The following is a 19,550-nucleotide window of genomic DNA, read 5'->3' as shown; positions in this document are numbered from 1 at the left end:
ATCTTTATTTACTCTGTGCCTTTAACTCTCAATAACAGATACAATTTAATAGGGGGATGTGACAGGGGCCAAGAAAAAAAAAAAGGAGGAAACCAAGTTGCAGATCCAGGATTCTTTTGGAATTACTTTTTTGACATTTAGAGATTTTTTTTAATACTCATTTCTCAGGTCATAAATCAAGGAAATATCAGGCACATTTAGGGAACTGACACCTAGAAGTGTGAAACATTCCGCCTGATTGAGTTTCAGAGGGCCTTTGGGTTTTGGTGGAGGTTGCACTCTGAGTGGCATTTTGTTATTGAAATGTGTTTTTGCAAGGAATATGTTTAATTCCAGTTGCTTTGATATTTCAAATGGCTTTTTTTTTCTTTCAAAGTTTGAGTTTATTTTAAAGTATTGTCGAGAAGACCGTGGGATCTCACATCTAGACAGTTATGGCGATTCCATAAGAGTCAACAACATAATCAGCTCCTCTGTTTGCCAAAGATTCTGTGAATAAATATGGCGTTATTAAATTTCTCTTTCAGTCTTGAGATAAGCAGGTTGCACTTTATTGAGAGATTGATTTTACACAATATTTTAGATTATACCATAAATAACTTAATAAATTCTCATCTTATGACGCACAACAGCATCCAACTTTCAATCCTGTCTGTTGCTGAACATCCTGAGATGAGGGAGGTAATCAGAGGTTAGTGTTCGTCAAATGCCATCTAGTGGTGGTATTAACGAACTGCACATAAAGAACAAAAACATGATGCTGTTTAAATAGTTAAAATAAACATGCTACATTTTTACTACAAACTCCAGCTTATGATCAATGTTACAAAAATAATCACCATTTTCACTTGAACATAGTATTTTAGCTATGAATGATTTTATTGTTTAAAAATGACTTCAAATACACAAGGGGAAATTATTTTCATGATGTGGCTACAATTCTCATTCGTTTGAACCACTCCCATATTATAGGCAATCTTTTTTTTTTTACTGCTTAAGACATTTCCAAATCCAGCTCATACCGAGTTACCAATTCTTTATGTACATCTGTGCGGTCTAAATCATACAAACGCCGTCTTTGTAAGTAAGACGGCTGAGTTGAGCTGTCTGTGATCATTTTGTTATTACTGGTGCTGATGTAGAATGCTGATAAACTAACTGAGTGTAGGTTTAAACACAGGAGATAAAGACTGTTAACTGGCCTCGTGTAAACTTGGAAAAAGGCAACAGAAGATGCACAGAACCACAGAGGGTCCCATCAGAACTGGGGCAAGGCCACGGTCACTGAGGCAGTTTCAGACTACGCTCTCCAGCACTGATGCTCAACCACTAAAACTGTTATTAATCAGGCAATTCAAGTAAGATTCCTGGTGCTTTGAGGAAAGTATCACAGGACACATTTTGAGAAAACCTTTGAACCAACAAGTACAAGTCGATCAGAGGGACTAGAAGAGTAAATTTGGAAAAAAACAATGACTCGACAACAGAAACGTGAAATTAACTACATTCTGAACTGATTTCAACTCTGTAAACTGCCAAAATAAAAGTGACCGAAAACTAATGAAAATTAAACCATTGCATCATGATAACATGTGTCAGCTGAGGTACAGCATGCATGCCATTTGTTGATCCAAAACAAAAATATATATACCTACAGAGTATATTTCCTATATATCAGTCTATCCTCTGAATAGTTTTCTTTTCTCCACATTTCACTGATTTGCCATCTTACAAAACACGTGAGATGGAAGGAAAAGTAAAGCACCAAGGAAATTCTCATGCACGCTCGCTGTAATACCTGTTCAGTCATTGAGTAAATTTGTACTAGAGAACCTTATAAAATGTATGAATCAAAAGGAATGGAAATAACTCCAGCAGCTTTAGAATTAAAACCCTGGTCGGTGGCAATGAGTAAAGAGGCAGTGAAGCACTTGGAAAACCTGCGATTTGTCTCCTCTTGGAATTTCAAGGAATTTTAAAGAAAACTAGAGGCATCCCAAATGTTGCATTCCTCTTCCTCTTGCTTTTCTCCACCCGTTTCCCCCCATCCTGACAACGCTGTTATGGAAGACCCACAACGCTCAGATTTGAAATGAGGGACAGGAGTTCAGGAGCACCCCTGATCTCACACCTCTTGCATTGGTCCCCTCCCCGTTCTCCTTTTCGTCCTCCAGATCTCCTTCTCTCTCCATCCCTCTGAGACTGAAGTGCATGATGAAGCTTACAGATGGAGCACTAGCGCTTTGCTTTGCCATCATCTGATTCTTTGTCTGATTGAAGAAAAAAAAAAGTGGTAAAGCCTTTGGTTTCAAACATGGTAAACAGAATATGAGGTTTGTGAATTTGTGTATTTCCTGAAAGCCACAGAATCAGTCACACTACAATAACTGCTGATGAAGGCATTTACTGAGCTGTTTTACAAGCTGTGAACATACAGGTCGAGTTTCTTTACTGAACTGAAGGAAACTGTTCAAAGCAGTTACAGAATAAAGTAACAACTGAAATAACCAGAAGTGATGCGAGTGCTCACTGTGATTTGCACTTTTAGAAAATATGCAACATTACCACCTCTTATATGTAATTTAGAGAATGGGTCAGAGTTCATTGTTGTGTTTTCTCACCTTTCTTGATATCGTCTCTCTTCTTGGCCGCATCCTCCCTCTGTTTCTTGATGATGGCCAGTCTGGCGAGGTCAGCCCTTGCCTGCTCAGTCTTCCCCTCAAGATGGAGTTTCATGTAGCGCTCCTTTGATTTCTGCTTCTCTATCTCCTCTCTGAAAGAACAGAGAAGAATTCACGTAAGATAAAACAACAATTTATTCTCATACAAAATAAGAACCTGCTGCTAAAAACCAGGGTAAGAGACAGTTTATAATTTCAGGAACTTAACCTAAAACAAACAAACAAATATATCCTTTTTGAGTGACTGTGTGACACTAACCTCTCTCTGCGACTCAGTTCTCTGGGTGCAGCGACATCTATTTCAGTCACCTTCTTGCTCTTTTGGGACACACGGTTTGGATTTTCAATCTCTATAAGCCCTTCCACTCCACTCCTTCTCCTGGACTGTGTACGGAAAAAATAAAACTTTTATGACCTCAGTGAAAGAGGAAGACGACTCCAGCTACAAACACACTGCTTGTAAATAAATGCTAATCCTTCAGTATATTGCAAGTCTGCGACTGTGAAGATTTCTGGAGTCAATTATTCAGGAGTATGTTTATCCTTCAAAAACCCATTTCAGACCCACTGTGCATATTCTCATTCCCTCTGATAACTGGCAAAAAGTGCACATGGACACGTGTTCTATTCAAACACTTCCACCAGCCCTCCATCGGCATAGTGCTGAGTAGATAGTGAATTTTCATTTTTGGGTGATCTATGCCTTTCCGCTTGTCTGGAACTTTCTACAATGTCTCTTCTCAAATCTGCAGACATTTTTTCCTGCAGGAGGTTTTCAATAAAATTAGAGACTAATTACGGTGATCCAAATAATACGAGCAGCTGGAGGGAAAGATGGTACAAAGAGTGGTAAAATAACATCTAGTGTGGAGATGCACAGTAAAAACAGGTGTCACACTGTAGAACTAAATTCTTATGGCATAGAAATAAAGATGAAACACAAAATCACAGGAGCTCATAGATCACCGGAGCATCATAGATTAATTTAAACAGTAAGGATTAATTCAACACTAAACTAACAAATCTTCACTTTACTGCCTCATAGAATAAATTACTTTACCAACAATTTAACAAACCAAGAGCTATGTCATTGATTTAACCTTCTCATCACTCACCTCAGACTCTTCATCGCTGCTGCTCTCCTCCTCAGACTCTGAAGATTCCTTTTTTTCTGCACCGCCACTTTCTTCCTGTTAAACACACAAACGCTGCTTTCAGACATGCACTGAACTCAAGATAATCTCCTAAAATGATAAGGCAAATAAATGAGTCAGTTGCGGTGGAGTTTCTCCTGCAAGCCCCCTAGTAAAAACCCCAGCTAAAGTCCAAGTGAGTTTAAGTGAGAAATATGCAGAAGATTATCTGGAGGATTCACCACGAGCGAGTAGGCGTGTTTATAAGGTTTCTAACATGCGATGTAGGTCAAACTGAAAAAAAATAAAATATATACATTATCTCAGAATAAAAAAGCTGAGCCATACAAGTAGAAGACACTGACGAAGATGTCAACTTAGATAGACAAGATTTGAGAGCTTTTGGCGATAAAGGCTGACGTGACATGTGATCTCTGCAGCTGAATTTATGTTACGTCCATGCTGCATCACCCCTCATTTGAACACTTTGATTACATTTTTCTGTTGTTGTGAAGGCATCTTCGCAGAGAATCTCCTACTATGTTCTTCATATGTGAAAGGCAAACACCAGACAAAGTACGAACCCTATTGCGCAGACATTCACTCCTGAATCCATGTCTGAAAATTGATTCATTGGCGTAAATACACGTCTGCCACAAGATGTTTCTCACTCACCAACTCCTTCTGTGCTTTCATCTGTCGGTCGATCTCCTCGGGGTTGCTGAACTGCTTTCCCCGGCCCTTGTGGTTCTTTTTCCCTGCAACGCGGTCGTCAGAGTTGTCAATGGACAATCAACAATGCGACAACATAGAACATACAAACAAGTTGGCTGCAATTATTTTCAGGACAGCTGGGTGTGCATTTGTGTTTATGCTTCATCACAATCTGAGGGCAGACACAAACATTCTCAAATGAATCAGTACAGTCGCACTTGAGTAATAACTAGCTTCATTTAGAATTTGCTTTAAATACACATGATAGATGAGGACACATGCAGTTAGGGGAACATGTACAGCTCAACACATAAGATCTCACGATATTACGCAGAGACTCTGTGGTGGGAGATGAGTCACACTTGACGTTCACTGAGGGCCGGCAAATGGTCTGTTGTGTCTACTGAGCTTTAGATAAAGACGTGGAGCTGAACAGCTACTCGGTGCTTTACTGCAAAGTGTTCGTACCGCATCTGGTAACAGTGACAACAACTCAACAACGTGGAGTTTAAAACACATCATTGTGCTCTTTTAAAGGGAGCCGAAGTGGTCTCTGTGCACATGGTACTGGGGGCTAAACACAACTAGCTGGAAAAAAACCAAACCTCACAAACAGTTTTCTGTGTCTAAATCACAAAGGAGCTCGTAGCTGGGCTCGCGTGCCTGCGTCCGAGACATAAAGTGACAACTGGGGCGTTCGCCTCGTTTTCCCCGAGTGGCTCAGACCCGTGAAATGCGCTGCTAACCGGTTAGCATGCTACAAGCTAAGCATGAGAGGCTTCATCATACTGCCTCGGCTAGCAGCTCGCTAGCTACAGTTAGCTAGCTACAAAAGGAGCACGTTACATCCCTCGGAACGCAAGCACTCACCCCCTCGAGGCATGATTGGAGGTGATGTTTATACGGATGGACTCAGCTGCTGTGTCGCCGGAGAAGCGGACAGTCGCGCGGTTAGAAGCGGGAGTTTAAAGAGCCCGAAGAGAAAAGGTTGGAAACTCTCCCGCTGCCGCAGCACACACGTCAAGTGAAGACCCGCCGTGACGTCATCCGCTGTCTTCTTCTTGACCGGCTAAACGCATCGATGGCGCATCGCTGCCTCCCTCAGGGTGATCACCGCCACTGCATCAGCTTATAAAACTCTTGAAACAGCTTGAAGCAATGGAGGAACTCTTTTAATTCTAAACCGAGTGAGGTCAACACAGTGGAGACAGTTTCTTCTACCCCCGCCAATTCTCTGTTTAAGATAGTATTATTACTCTATAGTATTTTATAGTTATATAGTATTTTACACACTGCAGGAGAACATGTTTTATGGTCTCAGTCCTTCAAGGCCAGTCCACAGTGGCCTAACCGCAGACTCAATAGTGGAACTGTTCTTCCCACAGAAGTTATAGCCATCCTATAAACTGATGGCTGCATACCATAGTAAGACCTGCCGTCTTTCCTCCATCCCATGCTTTTAGCCAAGTTTTTCGAAATTCCAGACTTGATCTTAAAATAAATTTTTCAGTGTGCTCAAGTGAAATTTCAATGTTTTCCCATGTGTTGTTTTATTCACCTCTATACCAACATTGGCAGGCACCCATATGTCTCCCACACAGCATCCTGCTTTATAAATACTGTACACTGTCATCATCTTTTCAGTTTTAGATCATCTTGGGCTCGGACTTCTAACCACCAAAGGTATATAAGTATATAGGTAGATAATAATAATAATAATAATAATAATAATAATAAAAACATTAATTATATTGTACCTTTTAAAATAGCCATAACAAAATGCGAAACAAAAAGGACAAATAAAAATAAGAAAGGGTTGAGCTAAGAAAGATCCACCATTGGTTTCTTGGTTGCTCGGGAATGGAAGGACACATTTATTAGCTGCTTTTAAAGCAGCCTTTGAAATGGGACAGCCAGGTCCTGCCGCTGTGATGCAATCAGTCTTTAAATGTGGCCTCCGAATTGAGACACAGCTGGTCTGTGTTTGTAAGTGAAGGCGTACGATGAATTCACTGTGCATGGTGGAACTTGGGGTCCCACTATAAAAATGTGTTTATGTTATTATTATTATGATACACTACAATTACCATCTACTTACATGGGGAGGTAGATAAATATAAAATTCCAGTGTATAAATCATCATACTTTTTTATTTTTATTCTGTTAATAAAAGACAATAGATCAATAAATAATAATTGTCATAATCAGAGTGTGACGTCACCCCCTGACATTAACATTCCCCACAAACTGTAAATATGAACCGGCACACAGACATGTTCCCAGGGACATGTTTAATAAGAACTAGAAAGTGCATTTCCTGCTGAAAATGCAGTGTGAATAACATCAGTCATTTCTTCCTTTGATGTTGTGTTTTTACATCTTCCACTTCTTTCTCCATCAGGTGGTACTCTACGGTCGTCTCTGTCAACTAGAAGGGAAAATTTACACATCAGTTATTTAATAGCTTGTGTGAGACACCCACCAACATCATCCACCATTAACATTTACACTAACCATTTTAGTGGTAATCAAGTGTACGATTGCAAATGTATTAAGCTATATTTGTTTATAAGAAATACAATCAGTGTTAGACTTGTACAAAAACTATGTCTCAAGCATTGTCCTGGAGCCAGAGTGTGATACTATGTATCAGCTCAGTCACAAATGATAAACACTCGTTTATTTCAGGTCACTGCATCATGAGCCAACTCTCACCATGTCCAAGAGGATTTCCATCTTTTGTTTTAGGAGGTTGTTTTCCTCCTCCAGTTGGACATTTCTTTTCTTGAGCCTCTGTGCTTCCCTGCCAGATGTATTCTCACCGGATTCTGTTTAAATAAATGAAAAAGAATAAATACAACGCTGGCCTATCAGAAACAGACAATGAGTCTGCATAGGTCCGTAGTCAGGTCATCAAAGTCATTACCTGTTATCCACTGTCCCTCTTCAAATTTCCAGCTCTGACCTCCGATGTTCATCACAGGAGGTCCATATTCAAGGCCCAGCTCGACTTCTCTTGTTGATCTATCCAACTAAAAGAGATGAGCAAGAAACCACAGTTCAGTCTGCATCTCAGATGTCTCACAAATTCAACCAATTCTCTCTCTCTCTGGGTTCATTCTCTTAGTGATCAGTGTAGATCTATTAACAAGCTATAAGTGTACAGGAATTTTTGACCATCCTCACACATTACTGTATGTCACTATATATTGTGTATAGTGTATATTATATCTGTACAGGAGAATAGCGCCTGTTTAGTTCCACAGATACTCCCTTCTCTCTCTAAGCAGCACCCAAGGTCAGCTTATAGATAAAGGACCAACCAACAGTACATTGTAGTGTCTACGCTGAGGGACTTTCATATCTAACTCAGATGAGCCAGACAGAGAGGCACCAACTTCAACTCTCACCAACTTTAACTCTTTTGCGTATTTTACCAGTGGCAAGACGTAAGGACACAATGTGATTTAGGAATGCATACTTTAGGCTTAACTATCCAATAGGATGAGGGACAGCAATTCTAGCCATTCGTGGATGTGTTGTTAGAATGGGTGATGCAAGTAGAGGGAGATATATGGGGAAGCTGTGGGAGACATCTTCAGACTTGGGGGTGACCATTTCTCATGTTACTCTGTTAGCGTTTGTATATTGTTCCACCTTCTGGTCTCCTTGATGCATCAAGTCTACTTTAAAACCTTCTGCATAAGACATCAGCTGCTGCCTGAGTTCTCCTTTCACCAGCTTCCAGAAAACTTCCATAACAATAAGGATGCGATCTCGAGTTGTACTTACTCATCGATGCACATCATTAAAACCGTACACCAGAACATAAGTTCTCACCGTATGAAGGCTGGACAAGGAAGCCGATCTGCGAGGAGGTGTTTTCTTCGGACTGAACGTGTTCCCAAAGAGCGGCATCTTTAGAGATTTTTTGAGGTTCTGCATAAGAGATGGTTCATTAATTGTAGAATTGGTATTTTTTGACCATACAACAGAGTATTAAGGCCATATTAAATGTAGATTTTGAGAATAAAGCCGTTCTTTTACAGAATTAAAGTCATAGTTGAGAAGAGAGTCGTAATATTACAAGAATAAAGAAAGAAAGAAAAAAAGCCATCATATTACGAGAATAAAGTTTTAACCTGTACTAAAGAATAATTTAACAACAATCATTTCAAAGTCCTGATACTTATGATGGTGAAAAGATGAAGTATTTGGTAACTTATGAAACCTATACTAAAGTATAATTTAACAACAATCATTTCAAAGTCCTGATACTTATGATGGTGAAAAGATGAAGTATTTGGTAACTTATGAAACCTATACTAAAGTATAATTTAACAACATGCTCCTCAATCCTCATTTTCCAACAGGGGACAGGCTGATCTCTCTTATATCCTTCCTATAATATGATAAATATATGACATAATATTACAACTATATCTCGTAACATTTTGACTTAAGTCTCGTACACTTATGACGGCTTCTCGTAAAATCACGACTTTAATCTAGAAAACTGTTATTTTCGGTTGTAAATGGCTTTGATCCTCCGTCGTAAGACAACAACACCACACAGCAACAGGACATGTTTATCGCTACTACACTGCTAATCTAATGCTAGGTGGCTACCGGTCGCTAGCTGTGAGTTCTCTTCATACCTGACACTTAAGTGAAACTGTCGGCTGCCTCACAGGCGGGTTAGTAGCTGCTGTGTCACTGAGAACATACAGTTAATATATATTTACCTCCATACAGACTATTTGTATAAACTCTTAACGGAGCGTCAGGGGCTCACGGGCAGACAAACAAAACCACGCTGGCTACTGCGCAAGTGCGAAGGATCCATCGGTGTAAAACAGACCCGTATCTGAAATGTTTTATGACCTCATCACAGAGTTGTCGTATATAATTGTGCAGGAATACACATTTATACATATTATCATTCTGCTTAGCGTTATAATCCTATGTTTATGGCGTTTATGTGTACGTGTCGGTATGAGAATAACACAAGCACCCCTATTGAGTAGAGAGAATGGTATCATCCATGAACCGTATCACCATGGTAATACCATGGCTTCATTCTTTCCTTTGTCATTTTCATCTTCGATTAATCCTCCATCGTTTACCCGTCGTTTAAAATAAGCAGTTAGTTTATAAATCCACGTTTTGACACAGATGATTTGGACAGAGACACATACATTTACGAACACTGAAGCATTCATATCTCACATGTTTAAAACTGGTTGACACACCCATGAGCGTCACCTAGCCCCAGTGGCCTAATGGATAAGGCACTGGCCTCCTAAGCCAGGGATTGTGGGTTCGAGTCCCATCTGGGGTGAATTATCTTATGCTAAAACTTTTGATCAATTTATCGGAGAGACAAAGTTAATCACGCTTTCATCAAATTTTTACAGCATCCTGAAAAATCCGCGTTTCCACAGGTCCTGAGAAACCGAGCTCCATCAGCGTCGCCCCTCACTGAAGCAATCACAGCAGCATTTATTCTCTGAAGTACATGGACGGCGGAGGATCGCAGGATCAGCCGACATGGAGAGAATGTGCGTGCTGCTGAGCACCCTGGCTGCATCAGTGCAAACCCACCGTGAGTAACATTGCCATGGTGTGTCCTGAAAACCGCTTTTCCTGCAGAAATGTGTGAGTGAATGCTGAGTTGGGGAATTAAGCTAAAAACTGTGTGATGGTAAAAAGAAAAGAAGTAGAAAATCAACAGTTGTTGAAGTGTTAAACCCCTTTTCTATTCATTTCGAGGAAGAGAAAGAAAGTGCAGAAAAAATAGAAATATTTGAAAAAAAAGTATAAAAGCAGCTGAACATTTAGATGTTTGAATTGTTTAAATTAATGCAATTTTCCTTTTTTTTTTCTTATGTTCGTTTTTTCCGTTTCCGTTAAAACATCCAAACTTTCAGCTCATTCAGGACATTTAATCCGTCGTACTCTGGTTTTCCTGCTCCTCTACACTCCCCTTTTCAGCAGGAAATTCAATATCTAGTTACAACAGTGTTCTATGACAAACTGACATATTTTCTGTATATAATTTTTTAATAACAGATATTTCAATTCCATTGTGTAAACCCTCTCTACTTAAGATGTTTTTTTTTTTGTCCTGTGAATAAAGAACAGTAAATCGATTGATAATAATTGTAAGAATCAGAGCTCTGACATCACCCGTTATGTCACCAGTCCTTAGGACCTGAGGCCCTGAGTCACAGGGACTCTGTGGTTTTTATTGAGAAGTTCAGGAATGTGATCAGATGCTTTATCTTTCAATCATTTATATTTTAACCTATGTCCTTGTAACATCACACGACTTAATCTGCTAATTTGCAAACAAATTTCATAATTGTGCAACACTTTTGAAATCACATTAACTCTGACATTCTTAAAACCAAAAGATGTATTATTTTTTGTTATGTGTTAAGGCCGAGGGGCCCGATGGGCTCTAGGGCCCTGAGTACTTGCCCACTTTGCCAATGCAGTAATTTGTCCTTGCGTACCTTAAAAAGGTTTTGTTATACGTTTACTGGCGATGAATGAAAATGAGTTGCAAACATTGCATTACCTAGTTTCCTCAATAAACCAGATTAAGCTTCAAACAATACGTTATAATGTGTGTCCAAACAACTACTGTGCACTCGTCAATGTGAACCCATGAGCCAATCCCTTGAGATTAACTTGCATTCGTCTTGTGACAGACAACAGTCAAGCAAAAACTGTTTTCCTGATAATATTGGTCTCACGAAATTATCTTACATAATGAGTGTTATCCAACCTCAGCCCTGTAACCTTGTCCCTCTCCCTACAATGGTAGAGCTCAGAGAGGCCACCGTGAACTGGGATGCTGCCCAGAAAAGTGTGATCCTGAAGGAGGGGGTGATGGAGACAGATGGGGGAGCGTACGGATACTTCAATGATACTCTGCTCCTCTCTGGATGGGGCGTGTTGGAAATCCGCGCAGGTTATGGAGGAATCCCACAGGAAGACGAGACCACCTTCTTCCTGGCTGGTTACCTGGAGGGTTACCTCACTGCTGGGTGAGTGGCCCACTTCAGGTTCCATATACGGAAGAAAAACACATTTTTATGAAATGTCTTGAATAGAAGCCTTTCCAGACAAGGAATACTGGTTCAGTGTCAATTGATAACGTTTTACAATGTCATCCATACCTCAAATTCAAGTTCAATGTAATATTTTTTGTCTCAAAGAGAGATTTGCCCGTGTCAGTTACTGCCCAAAATCATGAAAATAGTGCAATTGATATTTTGTTTTCAGGCAGATTGAAAATATTTGATCTCACAAATGTTACAACATTGTTTTACATTATTTAATTTTTCTTTAAACTTTGACAACCAATCGATCTGCAGACCATAGTATACATAAAGGAAATAATGGCTGAATTCGGTTTAGCTGAAAACATTACACATTACTGGGTTGAGTTATTGCATTTAAATTAAATACAAAAAAAAGGAGCTCGTAATTTGAGCGGTAACTTCATGGAGATGTGAATAAAAAATCCCAGCTGTTCTTATTGGTTTCTCTGTTGCAGACAGATGTTCACTCATTACTCCAACATGTACCCTCAGCTGATTAAGAGTGAGAGCGTTCTGAATCCACTGAAGACGTTTTTGAGGTACAGTCCTGTTATCTGTTCGAATACAAAATGCAAAAATGAGATGCAAGGCAAAAATCAGGCAGCAGATTTGAGAAACAACCAAATTGCAAAAGTGCCTCTCAGCCCATCTTCAAATGATCCACAGCACGCAGGACCGGTGGGCCAGGGAGCAGGTGAAACTTAAGAGAAACCGTGACCCCCTGTGGAAGCATCTGGGACTGATCCTGGCCCAGCTGGACGGACTCCATGCCGGAGCTGCACAGTGGGCCAAAGGCAGACACAGAGAGGTGTGTGAAGGTGTGCCGCACAAAGAGTTGACACAGTATGATATCTCTCATCTCCGCCACTTTCCTTCCCACCCAGCCTCTGTCAGCGTTTGCGGTCCAGTTTCTGAATGGCGTCGGTGACCTCCTGGACCTGGTCCCGGCTCTGACAGCTCGCGCCAACTCCTCAGCGGGGGGCGGCACTTTCAGGATGCCAGGAATGGGCCACTGCACTGCTCTCATAAAGGTTAGGCCAAGCTTGTCTGAATCAAACTGTGAGGGAGCACTTGGGGAAGCTCAACAGAGGCCTAATTGCCTTCATTGCGAGTCCTTATGTATGGGGTTCCCTCTTGTTTAAAGTCTGTCAATAAGTGCAGAGGGCCAGCACCTATACCCATCCAGGGGGAGCATGGAGGAGAGGGCGCTGAGTGATACTGCACAACCACAATATCAATGGATGGATGGATGGATGGATGGATGGATGGATGGATAGATAGATAGATAGATAGATAGATAGATAGATAGATAGATAGATAGATAGATAGGGATTTCTTACCCTCTCTGTATTCTGTGTCAGGTGCTGCCAGGCTTTGAGAACCTGCTGTTCGGCCACTCTAGCTGGTACACTTACGCAGCCACCACGCGCATCTACAAACACTGGGACTTCAAGGTCATTGACACACACACTGCCACTGGAATGATGTCGTTCAGCAGCTATCCTGGTACACACACACACACACCCACACACACGCAGACACACACACACACGAGCTGCCCAAGAATGTACACTTTCTCCTAAAAGAAAGTTGACATATTGTTCTCTCAGTACATGATTTGAATTTGAAACACTGTCAGTTCGACAAGCTACAGCACAGTGAAGCCCACAGTTCCTGGAAAAGCCCTGAGATGAAGTGAACTGCTCGTTATTAATCCACACACTTTCATTTTCTTCTTGGAAAACAGAGACACTGACGTCAAGGACTTAACCCAAATCCTCGATGAACAGTCGCTGTACATAATTCCTCTGTTAAGCACACAGCTCATAGTCTGTGGCAAGGAAACGTATATCACAGTGTGTGATCACCCGCACAGAGCTGTGATGAAATTAATTCCCTCACTGTCGAGTCAGAGGAGGCCGAGTAATTTTGTGGACAAAGATTTATCAAGTGGCCCAAGCCATAAAAATCCTCTTATAGGCTCCATTGCGATCAGAACAGTGGTTTTAAAGTGTTATTTTTAGATGCCGAGGGGCCATGGATATCACTTCACTATATTAAAAAGAAGAGATGAAACACACCGCTGCCAGTGGAGGTGGGGATTGATCCCTGCATCCTTCTTAAGCGGCTTTCTCTCTGACGCTGACAAACGTTGAACACACAAAGCAAACCAGGGCCTTCCTGCAGAAGTAATTCTATTATAATACAGCAGTAAAGAGGAATAAAAAGTGTAATATCTCCCCAGAAATGTGGTGGAGTAGAAGTGTGAAGTCAAATAAAATGGAGATTAGTCGCGGAACTGTTGCCAAATACTGTGGTTATGCATGTGGGTTGTAGCTGAGAATAACAAATGGCCTCATCATCATCATCATAATCTCTGTTTACTTTCCCCTCCCTTTTCAATCTTTGTCTTCATATACTTTTCTCCTTTCACTTCCTCAAAATGACGTCACTTCTTACCCCTCCTCCTCTTACACCTCATCCTCCTGCCCCAGGCTTCCTGATGTCCCTGGACGACTTCTACCTGCTCGGGAGCGGCCTCCTAATGACTCAGACATCCATCGGCGTGTTCAACGCTTCCCTGTTCTCCCAGCTTGGCCCTCGCAGCCTGCTGGCCTGGCAGAGGGTGCGCCTGGCCAACAGCCTGGCACACAGCGGAGAGGAGTGGGCACAAGTTTTCTCCAAACACAACTCAGGTAAGTGGCTGCTGGATTCTAGAGTCAAGGAAGGATTATTCTTTCATGCATTGTTGCTGAAACATTGCAATCAAACATCACATCAATGGCAAAATGTGAGGCATTTCATAATGTATTTGATAATAATATATTTTTAAATTTTATTTCTTATTTTTAACTACTACTGCTAATTATAATAACCAAAATAATCATCATCATCATCATGATTGTAATTATGATTATAATCATGATGATTCTGAGGATGAAGGTAACGAGTTATATTAACACAATTGCTAAGTTTAATTTGAAAAAACTTTAATCAGCGTGTTACTAATTGAAGTAATGTTTTAAAGTATATACAGGTATCCATATACACACAAACACATACACACAAAGAAAAAGATTCAAACTCTTTTGAAATTAGATTTAAAAGTAGCAATAGAGTCAGTAGATCTAATTGTCTGGGCAGATTCGATCACCTTTAGTCTTTGACCTGGAAATAGGAGGGCACTCCATCTAGATTGCCTTTGAACGTCCTTTCCCTCTTTAGATAGTCACCATGCATTCTCATTATCAGTGCGTCATTGCACTGGTTGCTAGGGAGTATATGCGTCTACTAAAACAGAGTTACAAAATGCCAGACCTTAGTGGTTTTGAGTGAAGTGATATCACGAGTCAGAGCAGTACGAACAAATGAGACTCGAAGAAGGTCTGTGACTGAATCAATGTAACAATTCACCAGGCAAATTTCCATTGAGATGGCGCAGACTCTCAAAACAGACCGTCCTGTTGCAAAGCACTTGTGCTTGTTAATTGGGCAGCTGCTTTAATCGACTTGTGTCATGTTGCCATGGAAGGGCAGAGGAGAACAGGACAGAGTGTTCTTGACACTGACAGTCCTCTCATCCTCGAGAAGCCCTTCTCTGCTCTCCTTCTCGCCATCCTGCCAAACTGTGGGAGTGGCCTGGGGGCAGCCAACAAGGAAACCATCATCCCATGTTTTCATTTCATTTCGGTAGAGTTAGGTGAGGGATTTATTGTCTGAGCACGTCGGTAACTCCCGAATGAGAAACTGTTTTCCTTTCACCAGTCACTCAGGCACAGGCAAGACCCTACATGTTATTTTACCTGTGCTAGTTGAATGCTAGCAGCCCTCTTCAACAAGGTTTGTACCAACAAGTCATGAGTCTGCAGTCACAATAACAGCACTCTGAGGCTGTACTTGCCAATTTTTTTGGGGGGGGCTAAATCTATTCACCATCAGGACGGCTGTGGCTGTGGCGGGTCGTCAACTAACCAGGAAGATTGGTGGTTCGATCCCTGGCTGGTCCAGTTTACATACTTTGGGCAAGATCCTGAACCCCACATTGTGTGACTGGTGTGTAATAGATAAAGCGCAGCATATACTGTATGAATGTGTGTGTGAATGTGGCCTCTGGTGTAAGGTGCCTTGAGTGGCCATTAAGACTAGAAAAGCTCTATGCAAAATAGAAAGACAGTCTATTTACCATCACTGTCACAACGAAAATGATCCTTTCCCCAATGTCTGGCTATGATTTCGTTTTCCATGGTCACCATCAGCTGCCATGAACCATGAATCATTATATTTGCAGGTATTTAGAAGGAGCAGAGAGAAGGAGACGCATCTAGATTTCTTTGTTTTCGGACTGATACATTTGTTGGGTCAGCATAAGTAGGAAACACAGACACTGTATTTGTTGACACTGTATTTCAGGTACATATAACAGCCAGTACATGGTGTTGGACCTGAGCAGGGTCTCTCTGGGTCACAGCATCCGGAACGGAGCTCTCATTGTGGTGGAGCAGATCCCTGGGAAGGTGATGCACTCCGATCAGACTCAAGCTCTACGCAGAGGTAAGAATCAAACATCATCTACATCTGTTTGTGTGCTACTGCAGGTGTTTAAATGTGTGTGGACCATAGACTATATATAGTATGTGGACAGCATGATGGCCAATTCATCTTGTTTGCACCCTGGAGGCTGGCTGCAGTATATGTCATAAATCCCTCCTCCTCCATGTTAGCAGATGGGACATGGATCAAACTAAAACATTATGCCAAGAGATTCACTGATCACTATTGCACAGACTCAAATCCACAAGATGGCGACGTTCATATCCTTGATATTTTGGCTTCCTTTCTGAATAGTGAATAATGGGAGGAAGTGGTCAGGCGTTGTCCATCTTTATATACAGTGTATCATCTGGATCCGCTCCATCTTCAGTGTGCTACACATTGCAGGTTATTGGCCATCCTACAACATACCATTTCACGTTGAAATCTACAACCTGAGTGGGTACGGCGTGATGTGGAAGAGATACGGAGTGGACTTCTCTTACGACCTCTGTCCCCGAGCCAAAATCCTCCGCAGGGACCAGGCCAAGGTGTCGAACCTCAAGTCCCTCAAACACATCATGAGATACAACAGTAGGTAGAACACTAACTCTAATTGGATATCCGATATTTTATGTATTTTCCTGAGAACTCAAGGCACTTTAAAGATGTGACAAAGAATACAAACAAATAATTCAGGATATTGGTGCTGATTTCAAACTGTAAGCACTAAGCAGCTCAATTTAAGGTCAGACTGGTTCTGTTGCAGACTACAAGAGAGACCCCTACTCTAAGGGCCATCCATGTAAGACCATCTGTTGCCGTAACGACCTGAGACCAATGAGGCCACGCCCGGGAGGTTGCTATGACACTAAGGTCAGAAGTCCTTTTTATCAAGATTAAGTTTGAGTTACGCTCTGTATTTTAGTTGGTGGGTTTTATTTATAAAGGTGTTATAACAAGATTTCCTACTGAATTGTTTTTAAGTGCATTTATGTGTGACTATTGCTAAACTTCATACCTGAAGTATTCACTGTATCTCCACCTCCTCCACCCTGTAGTTTCATCTCGCTGTAGGTCTGTGGTAATAATAGAAACAAAATTGTTTAAAGTTGAGCTCATCATACAGAAATAATATTATTGCCTTTTTTGTCATTAGTTATTGGCTTGTTATTGTCGCCTGCCAGGGTCACAAATGACTTTGTAGCTACAATGTTTACTGGCAATCTGTGCAACAGTTTCACTTTAAACCAAAAATGTAATTCTGGAGCTAGAGTGAAAAAGTCTGGGGATCACCAAAGGCATTTAGATACATCATCATGGGAGCAATAAATGTCTGAACAAAACTCTGCATCCATCCATCTAGTTGACGTGAAGATTTTTCATGTGATAAGTGAAAAATTCAAGGTGTTGATTTTTGTAATTTGAACCTTATTAAATGTCTGCACTTTCTTCCCATGTGCCCTCTCTGCTCATTTCTGTCTCACGGTGCAGGTGACAGACTACCAGATGGCTCTGCAGCTGGTCGCGGAGGCAATAAATGGCCCCACGACACAGGGGGGTCTGCAGCCGTTCTCGTGGCAGTCCTTCAACCTCACAACTCATCAGGGTCTCCCGCACACCTACAATTTCCCCTTCGTCGTCATGACGCCCGCACTGCACCAGCCCTGAGAGCACAGAGACCGCAGATGACATCCTAAAATGTGTCAACATGACATTCAGAGTACATATGAGATAACTGAGCACAATGTAAAAGACTGACAATATATACAGTACTACATATGTCTCACTAATTTGATCTTTAAAGGAACAGTGTGAGGGATGTATTGGTAGAATATAACACTTTTCAGACCTGACCTGCGGGTCAAGGAGGGAAGAGACGTATTAACTCTGCAGCGTAGATCACGTGAGTTTGTTTACAGCACCCAGACATCGTCGTCTGGTCTGATCACTTCAAACTCTCTTGACATCTTTGTCTGTGTCTTCTACGTTTATGACACAACTTTTTCACTGGGAGATACTTATTTTCCTTTTGTTACTTCATTTATGCATCTGTCGCGTGTTAGAAGCGGTTTGGCTTTACTTTTGGGAGCTGTCATGTCGTCTATCTTTATATACAATCTATGCCTGAAACAAAAATGTGTTGTCCCTTTGTTACCTTAGACTGAGCCCTCTATGTAAAGACAGGGGGCGACTCCTCTTCCACGGAATCCGCTATTTTTCTACAGTGGCCCAGCACAGACAAACCAAGCACTGAGTCAAGAGAGGGGTAATAGCAGGGGTATTTATTTTGTTGCTAAATGCAACTTTGCCACTAGATGCAACTTAATCAGACACACTGAATATGTAATAATTCTTGTTTATTTTATATGTTTATTTTAACTTAATTTACAGCTGTCCAGTGTGGAGTCTACTTGAATTATTAGTGTTATTAATGTCTTTTGCATTGTATTGACCTCAGGATTATAGATCTATTAACATAGACCGTTTAAAAATGGAGCTCTTCAAAGTTGTGGATCAGGGATATGCTATTAATTGTTACATATATATATTTTGATATTAATGTATTTCTTTAATATTTTTGTTTTTTCTTCTATACAATGTTGACTCAGGTTTGCTCTGTATGGAACAAGCATATCTAACTAACAATATGTAACAATAAAATCTGGATACCTTCGTGCATTTTTCTTTGAGTGATAAGAAGGCTTTTCAGAATAGTTTAACAGAAACTACAAGACCCAGGTTTTAGTCTTTGTGAAGGAAATCAAAGTCAAGGAGAGCAAGACAGGAAATTTTGTTTGACTTTCAAAACAAGACATCTAGGTGCACTTTTCCAATGGACCACTCATCTCTAGAGCTCAGCAGGTTCCATGAATCAATACATAACATAGAGAGAAAAATAATGACTTAAAATAGAAGAATTGCAAAACATTGATTCATTTTTTAATCAGGTTCTGCTTTACCCCCCTAAATATTTTGTAACTTTATAGAATAGTATAGATTTTAACCAATATTTGGGGGAAATTCTTTTCAAACTAGTGGAAAGTAAGCAACTGCTTTGGTGCGACAGATAGTTAGGGACCCAAAAGCTCCATCTTCACATGTAGGCAGTTCATTTTTGGTTAGTTAAAATGATCCATTCCTAATTTTTCTCTTAATATTGTGTACAACAATGCAAAAAGCTTTGAAGGGACCTCGCACCTTGAGGACCTCAGAGGTTTGTGCAGGTATGTAGTGTACACATATGAACCTGCGCCATAAACATATGGCAAAAGAAAAAAATACTTTAAAAAGGGATGGGTACCAAATATGGTACTAATAAGGCCTCTGGGTCCTTACTTTCTCTTCTCTTATCCCACACACACACACAGTAATACTGC

General features: G+C 40.8%; 3 protein-coding genes and 1 non-coding gene across 6 annotated transcripts; 2 read left to right on the top strand and 2 right to left on the bottom strand.

Moving 5' to 3' along the window:
* Positions 1 to 855: 855 nt before the first annotated feature.
* On the bottom strand, positions 856 to 5,590 carry pdap1a (pdgfa associated protein 1a). Its single transcript, XM_035145292.1, has 6 exons — positions 5,399 to 5,590; positions 4,490 to 4,572; positions 3,797 to 3,871; positions 2,941 to 3,065; positions 2,622 to 2,773; positions 856 to 2,270 (listed from the first exon to the last, which is right to left on the bottom strand). The coding sequence occupies exons 1-6, from the start codon at positions 5,409 to 5,411 to the stop codon at positions 2,236 to 2,238; spliced, it is 483 nt and encodes a 160-aa protein (XP_035001183.1). The 5' UTR covers positions 5,412 to 5,590; the 3' UTR covers positions 856 to 2,235.
* Positions 5,591 to 6,804: 1,214 nt separating this feature from the next.
* Positions 6,805 to 9,361, bottom strand: cby1 (chibby homolog 1 (Drosophila)). 2 transcript variants are annotated; one of them, XM_035145298.1, is made up of 5 exons: positions 9,187 to 9,361; positions 8,369 to 8,467; positions 7,455 to 7,560; positions 7,244 to 7,356; positions 6,805 to 6,956 (listed from the first exon to the last, which is right to left on the bottom strand). In XM_035145298.1, exons 2-5 carry the CDS (start codon positions 8,444 to 8,446, stop codon positions 6,876 to 6,878), a joined length of 378 nt encoding a protein of 125 aa, XP_035001189.1. In that variant the 5' UTR covers positions 8,447 to 8,467; positions 9,187 to 9,361; the 3' UTR covers positions 6,805 to 6,875. The 2 variants fall into 2 exon arrangements, with proteins under 2 accessions (XP_035001189.1, XP_035001188.1); XM_035145297.1 differs by having other exon boundaries at positions 9,274 to 9,361.
* A 435-nt stretch (positions 9,362 to 9,796) lies between these two features.
* Positions 9,797 to 9,869, top strand: trnar-ccu. The gene has a single exon. It is a non-coding gene; the product is annotated as a tRNA-Arg (tRNA).
* On the top strand, positions 9,851 to 18,174 carry plbd1b (phospholipase B domain containing 1b). Of its 2 annotated transcripts, none has more exons than XR_004694423.2 (11): positions 9,851 to 10,133; positions 11,361 to 11,583; positions 12,096 to 12,179; positions 12,307 to 12,448; positions 12,525 to 12,671; positions 13,002 to 13,146; positions 14,136 to 14,336; positions 16,051 to 16,191; positions 16,579 to 16,768; positions 16,940 to 17,046; positions 17,665 to 17,798. XR_004694423.2 is itself a non-coding variant. In XM_035145264.2 (11 exons), the coding sequence occupies exons 1-11, from the start codon at positions 10,079 to 10,081 to the stop codon at positions 17,839 to 17,841; spliced, it is 1,608 nt and encodes a 535-aa protein (XP_035001155.1). In that variant the 5' UTR covers positions 9,851 to 10,078; the 3' UTR covers positions 17,842 to 18,174. The 2 variants fall into 2 exon arrangements, 1 of the variants encoding a protein (XP_035001155.1); XM_035145264.2 differs by having other exon boundaries at positions 16,579 to 16,764; positions 17,665 to 18,174.
* Positions 18,175 to 19,550: the final 1,376 nt, after the last annotated feature.

Source organism: Hippoglossus stenolepis, chromosome 21, assembly GCF_022539355.2.
Source record: "Hippoglossus stenolepis isolate QCI-W04-F060 chromosome 21, HSTE1.2, whole genome shotgun sequence".
In the NCBI taxonomy this organism is placed as follows: Eukaryota; Metazoa; Chordata; class Actinopteri; order Pleuronectiformes; family Pleuronectidae; genus Hippoglossus; species Hippoglossus stenolepis.
This window is presented reverse-complemented; position numbering and strand designations above follow the sequence as displayed.